Source organism: Mobula birostris, chromosome 6 (assembly GCF_030028105.1).
Source record: "Mobula birostris isolate sMobBir1 chromosome 6, sMobBir1.hap1, whole genome shotgun sequence".
Classification (NCBI taxonomy): Eukaryota; Metazoa; Chordata; class Chondrichthyes; order Myliobatiformes; family Myliobatidae; genus Mobula; species Mobula birostris.
Window position 1 is genome coordinate 150,929,266 of NC_092375.1, and position 22,350 is coordinate 150,951,615.

Consider the following 22,350-nt stretch of genomic DNA (forward strand, 5'->3'; position numbering starts at 1 on the left):
TTACATAGGCAGAGAGCACGAAGGAAGATAACATCTGTTTATGTCACTGCAGAATGCAATGGTTGCAATGCCACAAAGCACAATTAAATGCCTTTATTGCTTTCAGGTTCTATCAGAATCCGACATGTTCTTTTATTTCTTTTCCTAACCCCTCCATTTGTATACCACACCTCTATTTTGCCCCCTCCTACATTTTCCCTGCTTTATTATATATCCAAGGCAGCAAATGACATGGCAGCTGCAGGGTCAGCAAACAGTTGCCATTGATGGAAGCACAAGTCATGTCCGACTGCATGTATGGGCAAATGTACCATGTTAATAGTTTGTTTTAAAGCAAGGATTTTTTCTCTATTATTGCCCGTCTAATTTGGCATTGCATGAAAATGCAGCTTTGATTTGGTGAACGAAAAATGTGTGAAATCCACTTTCTAGCTTGATTTTTTAAGATTTTGTTCAAATTTTCATTGTAGCACCTTTATACATTATATAGAGAATAAGTCTTTCACATCAAACCTCTGGTGGGATGCAAATCAAGTATTAAATTCAAAGGATATTGTAAATGTTCACAAGTCTCAACAATGGTGATACCACACCTTCCTTTCTGTCTCCCACCCCACAATTTCCATTTTAATCATCCCTAAAAAAATTAACTTTGTTTGAATCATCAGTTTATTATTGTCATATGTATGGAGGTGCTGTGAAAAAAGTTTGTTTGCATGCTCTCTATACTGTACATAAATCCGTAGAAATAGTCAAAAGGAAAAGAGAGTGAAGAATATAATCACGAGATTCTGGGAATCCTAGAAATCTTGAGCAACACACACAAAATGTCAGAGGAACTCAGCAAGTCAGACAGCATCTGTGATGGATTCCTGATGAAGGGTCTTGCCCTGAAACATCAAGTCTTTTATTTCTCACCATAGATGTTTATTGACTTGCAGGGTTCCTCCACCATTTTGTGTGTGATGCAGAATATAATGTTACAGTTGGAGAGAAAATGTGCAGGTTGACAAATGATATGTAAGGAGCACAACGAGGTAGATTGGGTAATCAAGAGTTCACCTTTAAGTGTTTGAGGGGTACATAACAGCAGGGTAGAAGCTGTCCTTGAGCTGGTGGTACAAGCTTTCAAATTTCTGTACCCTTTTGCCTGATGGGAGAAGAGAGAATAATGGGGTGGGAGTGATCCTTGTTCATGTTCGATGCTTTCCTGAGGCAGCAGGAGGTGTAGACTGAGTCAGAGGAGGGGAGGCTGGTTTGCGTGGACAGTGGAAGGACAAGTGAGACATTGTTGATGATGACGTTCTCAGTGCTGTGATACCTTTTTGTTCTGCAGTTATCTGACGTGTCTGAAAATAATAATAATATTACTGCTTCCTACCATGCAATATAATTTGGCTAACAAAATTAAATTCCTCCTAAATAAGAGAATAAAATATTGAATATCATTTGAAAGTGGAGTTTAACTGGAGTCTTCAAATTTCTACTGCTGGTAATACAGCATCACTATGTCTGTGTTGAGAAGCAGTTGAGAATATTTTTGTTTTCTATGCAGAGAAGGTTAAGCTGTGAAGAAACATAATTTCGAAGCATCAGTAATGATTATTAATTCTGCAACCCTCTTTTGTCAATTCTTTGACAGTTCAGTATGGAATGTGAATACCTAACAGCAAGGTCTAGAGTAATATCTACCCCAGTAACACATGTCTTGTCATTTGGTAATTATCTTTCTTAATTATATTTCTTGCTGACTATTTCATTAACTATATCCATGGGTAACTGAATTTTGAATAACTTGAGTTTATTATTTCCATTTAGGTGCCTCTGTTCACAGAGTTTCAATAAACTCTTCAGGTCTGATACATAATGTTCAGCTTCAGTCCTTCAATCAGGTACTGTAGAGTGAGAATAGTGGAGCACAGAAATTTATTTCTGAGATCCATCCATGATTTTCACAAACATAATGTTTGTCTTTCATTTCAGGTACATCAGGCTTTTGAAATCCGTATTGAAAGCCAATGCCAATCTTTGGATGGTAGGTTATCATTACAAAATAAGTTGTTTCATTATTTCTTAATGTAAGTCATTAAACTGCATCATAATTTCAATGTCAGTGTTCACCTCAATAGTCAAGCTTCATTCTTCAAAATGCTTGGGGTGTGTATATACCCACACGCACATGCACACACACGCACACACAGAAGTTTGGGCACCCGCCCGTTCAAAATTTCTGTTACAGTGAATAGCTAAGTGAGTAAAAGATGATCTGATTTCCAAAAGGCATAAAGTTAAAGATGACACATTTCTTTAATATTTTAAGCAAGATTACTTTTTTATTTCCATTTTTTACAATTTTAAAATAACAAAAAAGGAAAAGGGCCCGAAGCAAAAGTTTGGGCACCCTGCATGGTCAGTACTTAGTAACACCCCCTTTGGCAAGTATCACAGCTTGTAAACACATTCTGTAGCCAGCTAAGAGTCTTTCAATTCTTGTTTGGGGAATTTTCGCCCATTCTTCCTTGCAAAAGGCTTCTAGTTTTGTGAGATTCTTGGGCTGTCTTGCATGCACTGCTCTTTTGAGGTCTATCCATGGATTTTCAATGATGTTTAGGTCAGGGGACTGAGGGCCGTGGCAAAACCTTCAGCTTGCGCCTCTTGAGGTAGTCCATTGTGGATTTTGAGGTATGTTTAGGATCATTATCCTGTTGTAGAAGCCATCCTCTTTTCGTCTTCAGCTTTTTTACAGACTGTGTGATGTTTGCTTCTAGAATTTGCTGGTATTTAATTGAATTCATTCTTCTCTCTACCAGTGAAATGTTCCCCGTGCCACTGGCTGCAACACAAGCCCAAAGCATGATTGATCCACCCCTGTGCTTAACAGTTGGAGAGGTGTTCTTTTCATGAAATTCTGCACCGTTTCTCCTCCAAGCATACCTTTGCTCTTTGCGGCCAAAAAGGTCTACTTTAACTTCTTCAGTCCACAGGACTTGTTTCCAAAATGCATCAGGCTTGCTTAGATGTTCCTTTGCAAACTTCTGACGCTGAATTTTGTGGTGAGGATGCAGGAAAGGTTTTCTTCTGATGGCTCTTCCACGAAGGTCATATTTGTGCAGGTGTTGCTGCACAGTAGGACAGTGCACCTCCACTCCAGAGTCTGCTAAATCTTCCTGAAGGTCTTTTGCAGTCAAATGGGGGTTTTGATTTGCCTTTCTAGCAATCCTATGAGCAGTTCTCTGGGAAAGTTCTCTTGGTCTTCCAGACCTCAACTTGACCTCCACCGTTCCTGTTAACTGCCATTTCTTAATTACATTAAAAACTGAGGATACGGCTACCTGAAAATGCTTTGCTATCTTTTTATAGCCTTCTCCTGCTTTGTGGGCATCATTTATTTTAATTTCCAGAGTGCTGGGCAGCTGCTTAGAGGAGCCCATGGCTGCTGATATGTTGGGACAGGTTTGAGGGGTCAGGGTATTTATAAAGCTTTGAAATTTGCATCACCTGGCCTTTCCTAATGATGATTGTGAACAAGTCATAGCCCTAACAAGATAATTAAGGTCTGAGACCTTGGTAAAAGTTACCTGAGAGCTCATATCTCTTTGGGTGCCCGAACCTTTGCATGGTGCTCCTTTCCTGTTTTTCACTGTAAAATTGTACAAAACAAAAATAATACACTAATCTTGCTTAAAGTGTTGAAAAGAATGTTTCATCTTTAACTTTATGACTTTTAGAGATCAGTTCGTCATCTACTCACTTAACTATTTACAGTAACAGAAATTTTGACTAATCCAGTTTCTAGGTCAGATGCTTTCCGTGGGTTCACCCTCCTGAAGGATACTCTCATGTTGGTCTCAGAGACTGAAGTCACAGGGCCATCAGGAGCTGTGGGAGTATGTGAAGGTGCATTCATATTTTGTCGATCAATAAGAGCGTAAAAGACATTGAGCTCAACTGGGAGCAAAACCTTGTCACATATTTCATTTGGTTTTACTTTGTGGGAGCCTTGCTACAGTTGTAGAGCATCCTTCTATGATTCATTTGGCCTGGAATTGCCATTTCTCATGTGAGATGGCTTTCTGGAGGATCTCTTGTATTTTACTTAGTCATCACACCTGAACATCACTGATCTGGCCTTCAGCAGATTGAGTATTTCTTGGTTGATCGAGGGCTTCTGGTTTGGAAAGACTTAATGATTTTGTGGGGGCATTCTTTTCCACAGCTGTCTTTATGAAGTCCATGACAACAGTGGCGTATTTGTTCAGATCCTTGAACCGTTAAACATGGCGCAGTCCATCGACTTGAAGCAATCCCATAGGTGCTCCTCTGCCTCCTGCGGCCACCTCTTTGTTGTCCTTACCTCTGGACCCTTGCTCTTTAGCCTTTGCCTGTATGTAGTTAGGAGAACAGCAAGATGATCAGATTTCCCAAAATGCAATCTCAGTCTGGAATGGTCAGCATTCCTGATGGTAGCGTTGCAGTGATCGAATGTGTTGAGACCCCTAGTGCTGCAGGTGATATTGCTGATTATTGGGAAGAGATTTCTTCAAGCCTGATTGAAGTCGCCAGCAATGATTTGCAAGGCATCAAATGTTGAAGTCTTTGTGTAAGGGGTACTTTTGCTAGTATTTCATAATCTCTTCTTGCTTAGTGAGTGAGAAGGGAAATATATAGTGCAAATATTCAAGGAGCCTTCAAGAACTGCCTTGGATCTATTATAGTGGGTTTTGCCCCTTTCTCAGTTTCAGCAGACCCACCAGGGTTCTCATATGTTCTTCAAGAATCAAAAACTGCTGCAAAATTCTGCTGATATATTTGGTAACCAGAGTTTCTATTGGAAGTGAGTTTTTTTTATTAGATGTAAAGACTTCAACATTAATGACATGAATAGATTGTCAAGCTACCCTGTAAATGTGTGATGTTTTCATGCTGAATGGTTTAACTGTTGTTTAAAATGCAGTACCTTTAACTTGGTTTTTGTTATCATGTAATCTAGATTGCTGAAAATAATTGTAACTTGATTTGGAAGTATTGTTACAAGGGGCTCTTTCTAATTGACAGGGAAGGCAGCAGATGTGTACAGATTTCATGTACCATGGTCACATGAAGATTCTGTCGTGACAACAAGGTCAGTTTTACTTATAAACTGTTAGATCTAACATAATTTTATAGCATAAATTTGTTTTCATTCGTAATATTTATAGAAGTATGTTTTTCTACTATTTTAATTTTAGAAAAAAATTCTCATTTATGTTCTGTTTGCCATCTTATTTCCCAAGAAAATGTTGACCTTGGTGCCTCAGCCGTAGCTGCAGAAAGAACTTTCATGCTGCAGCTGTATGAAACTTTAGTCAGGCCACATTTTGTGCCATTCTTGTTACCACACCACAGGAAGGATGTGGAGAAGATGCAGAAGAGGTTCACCAGGATGTTGCCTGAATTATAGAGTATGGGCTATAAGAAGAGACTGAACGAACTTAGATAGTCTTCCCTGGAGTGTTAGAGACTGAGGGGAGACCTCAAAGTACATACAATTTCAAGAGGAACAGACAGTATGAAGCGGCATAAATTTGAAGTCTGGGATGGGGAGACGGGGTGCCATTATGGTTGTGAAAGTCCAAAAGTTGCTAGTGCTAGTTGGGCTGCTCCTTCATGCTGGGCTGAATTGGTTTTATTGCTCTGGGTTAGAAGCTATAGCGGTGTCTAATTTTGCACCCAAGGCTTTTTGCAACATAGCTCTATTAAGTTAGAGTATCCGGAAACCTGCACCAGGTTATAAAATCATATTTAGAAACCGAAGGTTTCTCCTGGTCATGTGCCTCTTGTACACAGGGATAGATAACGTTACAAATATATTTTTATCAGAAAACAAACACTGTCAGAAAAACTAAATCAGATTTCAGTCTAGCTGTGGTTTTTTAAAATTATGTAAGGAATATGTAGCTACTGCAATTACATTTGATCTTCTGTTTTAAAAGTTGAGACACTATTTAATATACAAGCCAAAAGGACACAATATCCTTTTAGTTTTTTCATTACAGTGTTGTAGAGTTTCTCATGGTGTATCTGTGTATTTTCTTCTCTCTAACAGAACATGGAACATTACAGCACAATATAGGCCCTTCAGCTCACGATGTTGTTCTGACATTTTAACCTACTCTTAGATTAATCTAACACTTCCCTCCTACAACCTCCCCCCCGCCCCCATTTTCCTATTGTCTGCACTATGTTCCTACCTAATAGTTTCTTAAGTGCCCCTAATGTATCTGGCTGTACCACCACCCCAAGCAAGGTGTTTTACTTACCCACCACTCCCTGTGTAAAGAACTTGCCCCTATACTTGCCTCCAATCACTTTAAAATCATGACACCCCTATATTAACCATTTCTGCCCTTGGAAAGTCTCTGCCGTTCACTCTATGCCTCTTATCATCTTGTACACCTCTATCAAATCATCTCACCTCCTCCTTTGCTCCAAAGAAAAAAGTCCTAGCTCATTCCGTTTATCTTTGTAAGACATGCTGTCTAGTCCAGGCAGCATCTTGATAAATCTCCTTACACTCTCCCTAAAGCTTCCACATCCTCCCCAGAATGTGGCAACCAGAGCTGAACGCAATGTTCCTAGTGTGGTCTAACCAAAGTTTTATAGATCTGTAGCATTACCCTGCAGCTCTTGAACTCAATCCCTTTGCTAATGAAGGATTGCCATTGACCCTATATTCTGCCTTCAGATATAACCTTCCCAAATGAATCACCCCACACTTTTCCGGGTTGAACTCCATCTGCCACTTCTCAGCTCCATCCTGCATCCTATCAATGTCCCGTTGCAACCTACAACAACTCACCACACTATCCACAACTCCACTAACTTAGTGTCATCTGCAAACTAATCCGCCCTTCCACTTCCTCATTTAGATAATTTATAAAAATCACAAAGAGCAGGGATCCCAGAACAGAGCCTTGTGGAACATTTCTGCTCACTAACCTTCAAGCAGAATCCATGGGAACCTTATCAAGTGCCTTATTAAAATCCATATACACCACATTCACTGCTCTGCATTTATCAACGTGCTTTGTCACATCCTCAAAGTATTCAATCACCCTGTCTCTTATAAAGCCATGTTGACTATCCCTAATCAGAATATTAAACACAAAATACTCTGCAGATGCTGGGGTCAAAGCAACACTCACAACATGCTGGAGGAACTCAGCATGTTGGGCAGTATCCATGGAAACGATGAGTCGACGTTTCGGGCTGGAACCCTTCGCCAGGACTGTAGAGGGAAGGGGCAGAGGCCCTATAAAGAAGGTGGGGGGAGGGTGGGAAGGAGAAGGCTGGTAGGTTCCAGGTGAAAAACCAGTAAGGGGAAAGATAAAGGGGTGGGGGAGATATTCCTAATCAGAATATGTTTCTCCAAATACTCGTAAATCCTGTCTCTAAGAATCCTCTCTGATAATTTGCCCACCACTGAAATAAGACTCGCAGGCCCATAATACCCAGGGTTATTCCTACTCGCTTTCTTGAACAAAGCCATAATATTTGCCATCCACCATTCATTTGGCAGCATTTCTGTGGCCAGTGAGGTCAAAAAACTCATTACAAAAAGGCACAACAACCAGTGAGAGGTGGTGAATACTGAAGCCAAGTATTCATTAAGGACCTCCCCTACCTCCTCTGACTCCAGGCACGTTTCCTCTCCTGTTCCTCACTCTGGCCATCCTCCTGTTCTTTACAAATGTGTAGAACACCTTAGGGTTTTCCTTCATCCTACCCACCAAGGCCTTCTCATGCCCCCTTCTAGCTTTCCTAAATCCATTCTTCAGCTCCTTTACAGAGTTACACGGTAGACAGAAAGGAGCTGAAGAATGGATTTAGGAAAGCTAGAAGCCCTGCATGATCCTTACTACTTTAGCCTTAAGTAAGCTCCTTTCTTCCTTTTGTTTAGGTGTTCCACATCCTTTGTCAACCCTGGTTCTTTCAGCCTCCCGTCCTTTCCCAACCTTAATGAGGCAAACCTATCCAGAACCCCCAGCAAGTGCTCCCTAATCAACCTCCATATTTCTGTTGTGCATTTCCTTTAGTACATTCCTTCCCCGCTTATGCTCCCCAGTTCCTTGATAATAGCGTTATTATCCACCTTCCCCTAATTAAATACTTCCCCGCACCATCTGCACCTGTCCCTCTCCAAGGCTATAATAAAGGTCATGGAGTTGTGGTCACTGTCTCTGAAATGCTCTCCGACTGATAGATCTGACACCTGATTTGATTCATTGTCTAGCACCAAATCCAATATAGCCCCTTCTCTAATTGGTCTGTCTGCTTATTGAGTCAGGAATCCTTCCTGGACACAACTAACAAATTACACCCCTTTCAAACCTTTTGCACTAAGGAGGTGTCAGTCATTATTAGGGAAGTTAAAGTCCCCATGACAACAACCCTGTTATTTTTGCGCCTCTTCAAAATCAGCCTCCAGGTCTGTTCCTCGGTATCTCTGTTGCTATGGAAAACTATAGAATACTCCAAATAGAGTGATTGCTCCCTTCCTGGATCTGACTTCCACCCACACGGACTCAGTAGGCAATCTCTCCACAAAGTACTTCCTTTCTGCAGCTGTGATACTATCACTGATCAGCAATTCCGCTCCTTCACCTCTTTTATTTATCTCCCTCCCTGTCCCTTTTGAAACAACTAGCCCAGAACATCCAGCAGCCACTCCTGCCCATGTGACAGCCAGGTCTCTGTAATGACTACGACATCATTGTTGCATCTACTGATCCATGCTCTTAAAGTTCATCAAAGTTGTTCCTAATAGTTTTTGCATTAAAGTAAAAACATCTCAACCCATCCACTGCCTATTCTTCCTCATAGTCTCTCTACCTTTCCACCGTCTGCCTTATCCTCTGATCTATCACTCTGGTTCCCATGCCCCTGCTAAGCTAGTTTAAACCCTCCTCAACTGCTCAAGCAAATCTGCCCGTTAGGATATTGCCCCCCCCCCCCCAAGTTCAGGTGTAATCCCTTTTGTACAGGTAATACCTTCTCCACAAGAGATCCCAAGGATCCAGAAACCGGAAACCTTGATGCTTGCACCAATTCCTCAGCCACTGGAGTAACTGCTAGTGGAAAGGAGCTCTGTTGAATTAATGGTAACAGCTGAAGTAATGGGAATTGGCATTCACTGAACTTTCAGGCTACAAGTTAGAAAGTACTGTGGTGCTTCCCACGGAAATGTTTTAATGCAATTTGTGAATTGAAAGATACATTTCGTTATTGGGAATGCAGCTGAGCTATATGCGGAATGTCAGCACTGATAGTCATCTGGAGCACTCTAAAGGATACTTTTTCACATATATAACAAGCAATGCCTTATCACTTTTAAAGGAGGCTCATAATTCTTTCTTTTATCAGGCATTTTTGTTTGAAAGGGAGCAAATAGAACTTTATCAAGATTTAGTATGTGCTGTTTCAAACTAATGAACATTTTCAGTGCAGACTTAATGGAGCCCTTGACTATCTCTAATGATTTTTTTAAACCATATTTAAACTACTTGACCAAAACATGCTGTCAGCAGTGATTGCATAGTTGTAAGCATAGCAAAAATTTTGCCTTTAGCAAATTACTTCGTAAATAAGATACAGATACTGACAGGAATGCTTTGCCCAAAGGAAGTGCCAAGCAAGATGTCATGCTGCATATGGGCAAGCCAGAATAAACCCTGCCCACGACATGCCTGAGGGGAAACACAGGCAGTAAAGCCATGCCCCATATCCTTGTCAACTGTCAAAGCTGTCAAAGACTGAATGTGTCTGCCAACCAAAAACTTTTAGAGGCTGTTAAAATCAATTAAATTCTACAATTTTTTTAACATCTAACTTGTATCACTTAAAATGACTTGATTTTGATCTAATCTGGTTAAGGTTTGATCAGCAGGTTCCAAAAGTTGGAGTGCAATTAGAAAATGGTTAAACTTTGCCAGCAGTGTCAGGAGTTTGGTGTTTGTGTGGGAGTGCTGAACTCCTTGACTGATTGCAAATATCTGCCTGCAGATTTGAGTTTTACAATTGACAGGATCTAGATGATGAGACTAAAAATGAGAATTGTGTCTCATCTGTCAAATTGCTTGTAAAAGGCCTTTTAAGCTTGACAAGCCATTATTTCTTGCTTTATATCTTTAAAAAAAAGATCCATAACAACTTAATATGTTGATATTGTTTTTACATGCTGAGTTTTAATTTCAGTGTACCATCTTCCACTGTGATCTATGCCAAACTGCACAGAACGAGGCCTGAGAATGATAATTCTGTACCAGAGTTACAACTTCACACAACTAGAAATTGTCGATATGAGGTAGATTGCTGATTTTCTTTGTGCCTTCTGCTTTTTTTGTGTTTGGATGACACATTACCTGATAATTGTAATGTTATGAACTTACAGTAATGTCAGGATCTCTAGCATGCTACAAAGTTTTGTCTTGAAAACAGGCATTACTGACATTTAACCTTTAGCCTAAATTTCTTTCCTTGTAAACATGCAATCAGACATTCTACACACTCAAGAACAAAGTCTGAGATGACAGAGAGCAGTCTTAATTCTGTTTTGCTTGAATCCTCATTCTGTTTTGCTTGAATCCTGATTCTGTGCACTACTTAAAAAACCGTGTGGACATTGTGTCCCTAAATGCATCATATAATTTGCTTTTACTGGGGCAGATCAAGCTGACTGACATCTAGCTAATATAAAAGCCTGACGTGAATGTGAGTTCTAATACCAATACACCTTCTGTCCTGCTTTGTTGTTTTCTCCATTGGACTCTAGTGTATACCGCCCATAGTTGGGATACAGTGGCCCCATTATTTTAATGTTTGAATTATTTGTTGGTATTTTAAGGTATTAGTGTTTTTTAAATTATCTCATTTAAAAATCAAAAGCTATTTGAATGGCTTTGGGGCCATGTTCTTAGCAGAAAACCATCCAAGCCCTTAGCTGTCCCACTAAGACACCTCACTTTGTCACAGGGCACCGCTTACGTGCAGAGGATCACTCTGTTTGCCCCCCCCCCCCCCCCCCATATATGGATTGGGAGTCTGGGCTGGTAAGTCCCATGGGAGCTGAGTTTGCACAATGGGCTGAGTCTAGCACAATCTCACTCACTACAGGGCATGCTGGCAAAAGCATCTGAATGCTTTATCACACAAAGAGGTAGCACTATCACCACTACAAATTCCTTTCTGCATGTCCCTGTTGTTGACTTTTTGACTGGCCATGGAAAATAATTTGCATTACAACAGACCACTAACACCTTTTCGGTGAAAGAAGATCTGCAAGTAATCTGAAAGGTCTTTCTGCAGTGCAATACAGGCAGATATTTGAGTATGGCCTTGATCCCAGAAATCATACTGGTAACTAAAGCTATGTAATTCTCCCTGGTCTCTAGCCAGATCCCACAGAAAGTGACTGAAGTTGGTACAATGAAGGATAGCTGTGTATGCAGGATCAATGTAAAATAGCTTGGCTTTCTGTTACGTAGCTAAGACTCAGTGGTAATGATCATTTGTATAAGTTTTATCAGAATGAATAACAATGAAGTAGTTTGAGGTGTCAGATAATGAGAATTTGATAAGAAAGATGGGCAGTATAATATATGAAGGGTGCTGTGATTTTCCATATCTAACTCTAGCAACACCCCTTCTGTAGAAAACCTACACTTCTGACTCTGTTTATATTGCTTTAGAAAGACATAGGTGCTTCTCAATAATGTGTTTGAGCAACAAAACTGACTTACACCTGCTCTCCCGTGCTTGCTCCTGAAATCAGGCAGGTTTTGAAATGGATCATAACTAACTCGTGTGATCTACCGTTGAGGTCTTCTGTGGGCTGAGTTTTCTATCACCGTTTCAGCTGAGAAAGTTTGCCCACTGTTGTTTGTTCATTGCATTAACAGAAGGTCTTAGGAAAAGGTGGGAAATGCATAAAGGCAGTGCATTTTGGGAAAAGTCTGAAAATAGAACTGATCGAAGCAATGCTTTTTGTTGCTGTTAGCTTTGTTCAGGTGGTTAGGTTTATAGATAAACTGCATATTTACAAAGGATAACTGTAGAGCTTTTTGTCAAAAATTTCCATTAAAAGAACATCTGGCTTGCACATCTTTGTGCTGAATATTAATGTAATTAAGTTCACATTATCTTTTGAGAAGAATCTACTGAGTGAGGAGTGAGAATTTCTTTCAACAATGGTACCCACTTTTACTGAGATGTTTCTCGGTCAACCTTTGGTACATAAATTAGAATAAAAGAACCAAAATTGTACAACACAGAAACAGGCTCTTAGGCTCACCATGTTAATGTTGACCTTTTTGTCTATCTATAATACTCACGTATGATTACATTAGGACCATATTCTTCAAAACCTTGCCAGGTCAAGTGGTTACCTAAATGTGTCTCTTGCACATAGTGATTTTTCCTGGTTCCACCACCACCTCTGGTGGCACATTCCAGTATATCAACTACTGTGGTGAAATTCCTTCTCATCAAATTCCCTTTACTTCCTGCCACCTAACCTATGTCAACTTGTTTTTGGTACATCTACCATGAGACTCTGACAACCCAATTTATTTTATGTACCTCTCTCAGGTCATCCTGCCTCTTCCTTTGCACCACAGCTGATCTCTCCCCATGTCTAAGGTTTCCCAATCCAGGCAACATCCTGATCTGATCTGTATTCTCCAGTAGTCTTAAACAATCTTGTTTGGTGTCCACAGCACCAACAGCTTTCATGCTATCTGCAAACTTAACAATCATACCTCCTGCATTCTCATCTAAGTCCTTAATATATATCGCAAACACAAAGGATCCTAGCACCAATCTTTGTGTACACTGACTGTAAGCCTCCAGTCTCATCTAGCTTCAAGTTAATTTTAGATTCAGTTAGCCAGCTCACCCTGCTTTAACCTTCTGAATGAGTCTACCACATTAGTAAAATCCATACAGAAAGCATCTACTTACTACTTGTCATTCAATTTTATTAGTTGCCTCCGAAAAACTCTTATCAAATTAGCCATACCGGATATCCTCCATGCAAAGCTATGCTGAGAGTACCTGTTCAGTCCCTTCCTTTCGAAATTAACAATTGTCTTCTCCCTTAGAGTTTTCTCCAGTCACTAGTCTGTAGTTACATGGTTTAGCTGTTCTGCCCTTAGCTACTCTGTAGATTAAGAAACACCATTCGTGTACTGTTCATATTGATGAACAGGGGATCTGGTGTTGAAGTCCATTGTTCCTTGAAAGTGACAATCCAGGTGTTAAGGTGGTGAGGAAAGTGTATGGTGTGTTTGCTTGTAGATTTAAAGTCATATGGTCATACAACATGGAAACAAGTCCTTCAGCCCAGTTGGTCCAAGATCCCCAGCTAAACTGGTGCCATTTGCCTGTGTTTTGCCCATGTCTCTCTAAACCTTTCCTATCCATGTACAGTATCGGTCCACTATCTTTTAAATGTCATTAATATACTTGCCTCAACCACTTCCTCTAACAACTCATTTCAGATTCAGACTGCACTCTGGGTGCAAAAGTTTCACTTCAGCTTCCTATTAAACCTTTCCTCCACATTAATTTCAAAACTTCAAATTAGTTTTGCAGAAGAGTAATGCTAATTGTTGTACTGCATTTAGTTATTAACCAAATTACTGAAGATCATGGATTTTAGTAAACACCGCATCTTTCTATTATTATAGTGCACACATGAATTGGAAAAGAGAGTTCATTTCAGTTCATTTTAGCTTTGCTGCAATTAGCTAATGGTTTAATGAGTGCTATTAAGGCACCATGATTGTACATCTTGGAATTTTTCAGATGGTAAAATCTTTTGGTATGAAAATGTGTACACTCACTGAACATCATTGTTGAAGTATGCAATCTGCTGTCCATTAACAATATTTTTAGGAATGGTATTCACATTTTCCTGTTAAAATCTATTGAAGAGCAAAAATTGATAATGTTGTTGGTAATGAACTAATGCGTTGTACAGAAGAACACAAAATAATTGCTGCTAATGGGGTGCATCCAATGCGGTGAAATATAAAGAAAAGCTTTGCGGAAATATAGTAAAGCCCTTTAGTAACTGGAGCAGGATAAAATGATAAAGGAATAATTTAAAAAGGGGTATTCTATTGTGCTGTAACTGGTTATAGAAACACAAACTTTTCTTTAAGCAGCAGTTTTCTTTATAACAAATGTATAGATTTTCTTTTGGTAGGACAAGTGTTTTGCTGAGATCCACAGCAAGTCTGCCAGTAGATCTGCCCATGAGCAGGTCCTTGGTGGAGGGGGGACCTCAGCCTTCCACTTAGCAGAACTCCAACTGTGGTCCGTTCATGCTGCCTGGCTGAATACCTCACGAAGCTCAGTGAGATGACATGAACTTCAGAATTGTTCTCACCTCCCAAACTTGCAAATCCTTTTACTGCACCCATGCTAAGTTAACCTGCACAGGGTCAGTAAACCTATTCTAATGAAGAGAAAAATCAGCTGTCCGGAGAAGATAAGAATGGCTTTTATTTGAAAAGCTATATAGAGTTAGTTTGAATGTTCTAGTTGTTTTTTCCGTAACCCTTTTACTCTTTATTTAATATTTTTCAATAATAGCTTTTTTTTAAACAAATGTACAGATTTGGAGCAGGGTGCCACTAGAGCCTGCTTGGCCTTTCAGTGCTTCTGACTACTCAACTCACCATTGCTGACAACTCCTGACGACCTTTTATCCCCATCTTTATTAAGAATCTATCTAATTTTGTTTCTGAAAAATAATTCTGCTGCCACCACCCTTTGAGCTAAAGAGCTCCGAAGATCCATTAGCCACCGAGAGAGACAGTTTCACCTCTTCTCTTTAAACAGTGGTTCCCTATTCTAGAATCATTATAAAGCCGTTCAAATTCCCATGCTTTGATCATCTCTTTCCCTGCTAAACTCTGGCAGATGCAAGCCTAATCTCCCTTGTGTTTCTTCAGACATTGCAGTAGTCAGTCCAGTTAGCCTTCTCTGAATTGCACCTGGCACATTTATATCCTTCCTTGTAAGGAAAGCAGTATTGTACACTGTGCTGTGAATGCAGTCTCACTTACCCTGTGTAACTGAAGCATAAACCTCTCATAGTTCTGTATTCAGTTACTCTAGCAATAAATGATAACATACTGTTTGTTTACTAAGTACTTTCTGTACCCAGAACCAGCCTTATACAAATCATAAAATGGAACGCACAGATGCTTTTTCCTCTAAGAGTTCTGCAATCACTTATTATTTAGAAAATAAGCTTTATATTTATCCTGCCAAAAAAGACAATTTCCCACATTGTATTCCAGTTGTCAGATCACTGCCCAGTCACTAAAGCCATCCGCGTACTTTTCACAGATCTTGCAGTACTTTGCAGTTTTGGTCCACTTACTTAGGAAAGGGTGTACAGGACGCATTGGAGCAAAAAAAAAAACACACTAGGCTAATTTCTGGGATAAGAGCATTTTCCTTTCATGAATGGCAAAAGAAACTGGGTCTGTACTGTTCAGAGCTGTGGAGAATGAGCGGTAATGTTATTGGGGGATGTGACAGGGTAAATGTTTCCACGTGATTCAAGAGGGTGAGCTTTTAAAGCTGAGGTATATTCTAAGGCAGGGAAGCTCAGGAAGTCTATATGCTGAGACCTCCATTGGTCAGAGTTGAATTGAATTGATTTTATTTAAATCTTACATCCATCCCACAAAGTGAGGGAGTAAAAATCTTTGCATTATGACTCTGTCACAATGTACAGACATGTGAATTTGTAAGTCTAAGGCTTGTAGAAAGAAGCTGTCCCGTAGCCTGTTGGTTCTGGCTTTAATGCTGCGGTACCATTTGCCAGACAGAAGCAGCTGAAGCAGTTAATGGTTGGGGGTGACGTGTCCCCAGTGATCTTCCAGGCTTCTTTCTGCACCTGCTACTATAAATGTCCTCAATGGAGGGAAGTTCACGTCCACAGATGAGCTGGGCTGTCTGTACCACCATCTGTAGCACCCAGCAATTAAGGTTGGTGCAATTTCCATACCAGGCTGAAGTACAGACAGTCAGGATGCTCTCAATGGTGCCCCTGTAGAAGGTCTTGAGGATTTGGCGGCTCCTGCTGGAATCCTTCAGTCACCTGAGGTGGAAGAGACGCTGACCAGGGATATTGTGTTGTAGCTGTCTAGGTACACAAGCCTAGGCATTACAATATGGAGAGCAAGCTGTTGCTCATATAGCAAGCTCCCCCTCTCCATACAACTGATAAACCCAAAGGAACGGCAGAGACCGATACAATTTGATACTAGCAGCATTGCAGGAGTTGCCAGTCAGCATTGAACTCAACGTAGGACTGCCTTAGGGACTCCAGCTACAGATTTTCCCTCTGAGTTTACTCTCAAAGCCTTCCCCTTGAGTGAGTATAGCCGCAAGGCAGCAAAGGTTTGATTGAGATCAGAGTTTTCCTTCTCAATGAGCTGCCAACCACGGCAGATAAGCCCCATATGTCCAAAAAATCTGTGTGCACGGGGTGGCAAATGGGATATTTAAAAAAGAGGTAATTGTTTTGGAAGTGATTGCTATGAGGAACTGGCACAGAAGATGAGGCACGGTGCAGACAGACCATGATCATATTGAATAGCAGGGCAAGATTAAGGGATCAAATGACCTACTCGTTTCTTTTTCTACCCCATTTCCATGCGTTCTGAGTTGTTTGTGAAAATCAGAGTCATTCACAAGCACTCAAACAGAATGTATAACTGCTGAAATCTAGGAGTTAAGGAGAGAGAGAGAGAGAGAGAACAGAGCAAGGGTGGGACAAGACACTGCTGTCAGTAGTGTTGTTACTGCAACCATCTCATGTTTAAAATAAGGATGTGCTCTACTCTGAATCTTGTCGATATGCTTGGAGCTGGCCTCCCAGTGGAAGCAGGTGCCATGGACCCCGTTGGTAGAAACAGAATGGTACAAGGTCCAAGTGGTTTGTTCATTTTTACAGGAGCTTGGGTTAATATCAACAGGATGAGGATTACCATTGAACCTGCCATTAAAACATTTCACAACGAAGACCAAAAATTCTAGATCGATAGATAAGTAGATACTTTGATCCCAAAGGAAATTACAGTGTCACAGTAGCATTACAGGTGCACAGGCTAACAAATATTAGAAGAGAAATAAGAAAGAACAAAAAGTAAGTTACCTCAGTGAACAACTCTTCCCTGGTTATAGGTTGATTCATTATAGAGTCTAATGGCTGAGGGTAAGAATGACCTCGTATAGCATTCTTTGGAGCAGCACACTTGTCTTGGTCAATTACTAGAAGGCTTCTCTGTTCAGCCAAGGTGGCATGCAGAGGGTGAGAAACATTGTTCAGAACTGCCAGGATTTTCTGTAGGCTCTTTTGTTCTACCACAGCCTCCAGTGTGTCCATTTTGACTCCTATAACAGAACCAGACTTTCTAATCAGTATATTGAGTGTGTTGGCATCACCCATGTTGATGCTATTGCCCAGCACACCACTGCATAGAAGATTGTACTGGTGACAACAGACTGATAGAACATGTGAAGGAGAGGCCTGAATACTCCAAAGGACCTCAGTCTCCTCAGGAAATAGGGGCGACTCTGGCCCTTTTTGTACACAGCCTCTGTGTTGGTGCTCCACTCAAATCTGTCATCTACAAACGTAGTATTCAGGTTTACTCTTCCTCTTAGTAACTGTCTTCTTAACAGAAATCTATATTGACCGCGTTTGTTAATCCAGTTCTCTGTCAGATTATAATAACAGTACAGGTCCTCTCTAGGTTACAAATGTGAAACTTATGTATAGCCCATACATAAGGAGCAAGTACTTGGGAGACTAGTGAGTGAGTTTGCCAGCTTCCTTGGGGCTGCAGGCATCTTCTGCCGTGTGGAAATCAATTGAGGCAATACCATTGCATTTCAGAGAAATCTGAATAACGGAGATAAACACTCTTGTTTAACTACACATTATGCTTAGTTGGCCTGTATTTTTACTTAATTATATCACTGGTTGTGGGGGGGGGGGGGGGGAGGTGCATTTCCAACTTGCTAACTGTTTAGGTTATGAACACTTCTCGAACAGAATTCTATCGTAACCTGGAAAGGATCTGAAAACGTGGCCTGAATAAATTGTTTAAAAATATGTGGTGGCATCCGTTAGTCTCGTGAGACCATGGATCTGTGCCTGGAAAGTTCTAGGGCGCAGGCCTGGGGAAGGTTGTATGGAAGACCTGCAGTTGCCCATGCAGCAAGTCTCTCCTCTCCACGACACTGATGTTGTCCAAGGGAAGGGCAAGGGCCGATACAGCTTGGCACCAGTGTGGTCGCAGGAGTTGCCAGAACGAGGTTGAAGACAACGTTGGACTGCCGTAGGGACTCCAGCTCTGGATTTGTCCTCAGGGTTTACTCTCGAAGCCTTTCCCGTGAGTGGGTATGGCCGCAAGGCAGCGGAGGTTTGAAATCAGAGTTTTCCATCTCTTAGATGGACTGCCTTCCCAGGCTGACAAGCTCCATCTACCCGAAGCACTGGTTTTAAGGCGCCAGGACCCACCTTCGCCCCTTCTCCTGTCAGTAGAAACAGATCCGTCGGGCTTAGAGGCTAAGCCACACGAGAAGGCTAGGAGTCGGACGTGGTTGTCAGAAGCTATTTGAGGCGCATGCCGTGAGGAGCACTTTTATGTAGTGGGAGCTTATCTCCACTACCACTCCTCGGCTTGACAACCTTGGAACCTTAAAAATATGTGCTCCAAGAAATAAAGTTCAACTCCTAGTGCATGTTAATATTTGTAAAGAAATACACTACTTATTTAAATGATTTAAAAATAAAGTTCCCAAAGTATGTTTAATATAAGTAACTTTTGTGCTCACTGTACCTAATAAAGTGGCTACTGACTGTCTGTTTGTGGCCCCTGCTGCTGTAACCCATCTACTTCAAGATTCGACATCTGCCTTCAGAGGTGCTGTTTTGCATATTGCTTTTGCAACACATGGTTACTTTAGTTACAGTCACCCTCCTGTCAGCTTGAACCAGTCTGGCCATTCTCCTCTGACCTTTCTCATTAACAAGACGTTTTTGTCCACAGAACTGCTACTTACTGCTTGTCTTTTGTTTGTCGCACTATGCTCTGTAAACTGTATAGAGACTGTTGAGCGTAAAATTCCCAGGAGCTCAGCAGTTTTTGAGCTACTCGAGTCACCCCGTCTGGCACAAACAATCATTCCACAGTCAAAGACCCCATTCTGATGTTTGGTCTGAACACCTGAGCCTCTTGACCATGTCTGCATGCTTTTGTGCATTGATTTGCTGCCACATAATGGACTGATTAGATATTTGCATTAACAAGCAGGTGTACCTAATAAAGTGGCCACTGTGTGTATTGTGACAATTCTTTGCATATTTTTAAACTGCTTTATTTGGAATTCTTACATTTCTCTCTCAAATGCTGGTTCTGTTTTAGATAAGTATCAAGACATCTTTCTATGAAGTACTTGGGCAGGTAAGAGTATTGTGCTTTAGTTTGCATTTTAAGTCCTTTTTATTACAATATTGTGAATACCTTTTGCCTGTGTGCATACAGCTAACATATTAATTCTGAGAAGTCATTTTGCTGAAATATTCCAGGGGTAAGTCCCCATCCTTTTCCTATTTTGTGCAGAATTTGCGATTTCCTGGTGGTGGCTGATGGAGTAACAGCAATCTGCCGTTGCTCCAACCTTAATTATCTTACCATTTCCAACCTGTCTTGAAACTTCTTTTTTTAAGTGTCATATTCTTTCATTTTGGATACAAGGAGGGCCAGAGGTACTAAAAAGGATGATTTTCCTGCTTCTTTGGATTCTATTATGGATGTGCTGCAAAGTCATACACGAGAAGTGGAATTAGAATTTGTTTATTACTGTCACTTGTATAAAGATGCAATGAAAAGCATATCTGCGTACTCTTCCTATGGATCAATTCATTGCATTGAGGGAGTACAAGGCAAAACAATATCAGGATGCAGAATAAAGTGTAACATCTACAGAGAAAACGCAGAGCAGGTAGACAAGAGGGTACAAGATGATTAAATGAGGTACAGTAGATTGTGAGGTCAGGAGTCCATCTTACCATCATTGATCTTGTGGTCTTATAACAGTGGGATAGAAGCTGTCCTTGAGCCTGGTGAAATGTGCCTCTGGGATTTGGAATCTTCTTTCCCTTGGGGGAGGAAGGAAGAGAGAATGTCTAAGGTGGGGAGGGGGTCTTTGATTTTGCTGGCTGCTTTACTGAGGCAATGAGAAGTATAGACAGAGTCCTGTGCTGACCTGTGTTCACAGCTCTCTGCAGTTTCTTACTTTGAAATGTGTAATTTCTTGAATTGTCAAGAATTTTTGTCATGTTTCTTTTAAAATTAAATTATTTCCTGCCTCAGTACTTGTAAAATATTAGTTCCTTATATTAAATGATAAAAATTGAACTGAAAACTGCTATTCTTTTTATTTTTATGATACAGAATTAAAGAAGGGATTTAATTTTGACGTCCAGAAATATTTTCCTAGGACTCTGACTACAGAGAAGTGCTTTTCTATAATGTAATAGAAGTCTCATAAAAGCTAACCTAGTCTGTACCATCTGGAGTAAAATAAAATTTGTCTCGATCGAATGAGCAGTATCCTCCTGTTCCTCACGCAATCATTCTTCACACTTACACTTGTATCCATTTGGACTTCATTCCTCGGCTAAGTGCTGACACTTCAGATCTTTTAATGACTGAGATGCCTGGACTACTGTCACTCAAAAGATTTCATCTTTAAATGTTCTTGAATATGTTTTCCATGGAAATCATGCCTTCTGTTTTGTATATTTTTAATTAAAATGTATCATACATAAGCCTAGCTCTAAAAAGCATACTGTAAAGCTCCCCCCACCCCCCCCCAACTGCCCGCCTGCTTTTACAGCATGTAGAGATTATGCTACAACTCTGTAGAGCCCATAACCTTGTGTTCTTGGGTCATTCTGTGTATGACAGTCTTGGAAGGATATAGCTATCTTGGAGGGAGTGGAGTTTAGATTTGTAAACATGACCTGGACTACTGAGGTTAAAAGGCAATGCAACATTACTCAAAATAGAGACCTGTCTACAATAAATTTTAAAAGGTTAAAATATTTTATTTCTTTGGAGGTTTTTGGCATGTCCTTTTATAATTCTGATTGGCTTGGATGAAGGCCATTTGCCTCAATGGGTCTATACTAACTCTCAAAGTAGCCCATTACCCAACCTACTTTCATATAACCTATCCTCTCTCCCAGTTCCTTTAAGACCCCTCTGACTCATCCACCAGCATTTACACGAGCTGTATATGAACAAACAGCACCCCTTGGAAAGTGGCAGGAAACCTGGTGGAAAATCACCTGGACAAAGGGTGATTGAGCAAACTCAACACGGACAGGATCTGGATTGAACTTGGCTGTATCCATATCCAGCACGTATGGACCAAAAGAATATCTATTTGGGAAAGTATCATGGCAAAATCCTAGCTTTTGGGCCCATTTCTCCCAATGAATCTGCTTGCAAGCAACTGGACTGTCTATTTTTACCCATATAGTCCCCTACCAGTGGGCAAATTCAGGTGCCTGCACAGCTTGCTATTCATCTCAGAAGGTCTTTGCTTCAAGCCAACTCCTGAATTTAAGCACTTAATCTGCTTTTATGAAGGGGGTGCCATGTTTCTGGATATACCATCATTCGGGTGGTAGCTTAGATCCATGACCTACCCACCTATTCAAGAGTATAAAGGATGCCACCATGATGATAGAAGTGTGAAAGGAATCTTTTTGCCAATCTTTATCTCTCAGCCAAATTCAGTTGCGTCCATGTTATGCATGGCAATGTGGCAGAACAGATCCTGCTTAGGGCTGAAATTTGCTCTGAAATAATGAGCATACTTAAGTGGTATTTAATTAACTGAAATAAATCCTTATACCCCAATCGGGTAAAAAGTTTTTTTTAATATGTCACACATTTTTCCTCCTCCAAAACCTAATTTCTCTTCTGGAGGAACCTGGGCAAAAAGTTATTTTATTTTAACGAGCATTATGCACCCAAATGGCTGCTTTATTGTGTACATCCTAGACCTAATAAAGTGGCCACTTGGTAAATGTTTGTGGTCTGCTGCTGCTGCAGCCCATCCACGTGAAGAGCGGATATGTTGCATGTTCAGAGGTGCTTTTTTGCACTCCACTGTTGTAACACACGGTTATTTGAGTTCCTGTTGCCTTCCTGTCAGCTTGAACTAATCTGGCCATTCTCCTCTGATTTCTCCCATTAACCAGGCATT

General features: G+C 40.7%; 1 protein-coding gene across 2 annotated transcripts in view; it reads left to right on the plus strand.

Moving 5' to 3' along the window:
- Window positions 1–22,350, plus strand: part of pgap1 (post-GPI attachment to proteins inositol deacylase 1) — a 106,217-nt gene that overhangs the window by 37,555 nt on the left and 46,312 nt on the right. For both annotated transcript variants that reach the window (XM_072261627.1, XM_072261629.1), the window contains exons 14-19: window positions 1,643–1,718; window positions 1,819–1,892; window positions 1,984–2,035; window positions 5,056–5,122; window positions 10,234–10,342; window positions 19,494–19,532. In XM_072261627.1, coding sequence (XP_072117728.1) covers window positions 1,643–1,718; window positions 1,819–1,892; window positions 1,984–2,035; window positions 5,056–5,122; window positions 10,234–10,342; window positions 19,494–19,532 — 417 coding nt within the window. The remainder of the gene's footprint in view (window positions 1–1,642; window positions 1,719–1,818; window positions 1,893–1,983; window positions 2,036–5,055; window positions 5,123–10,233; window positions 10,343–19,493; window positions 19,533–22,350) is intronic.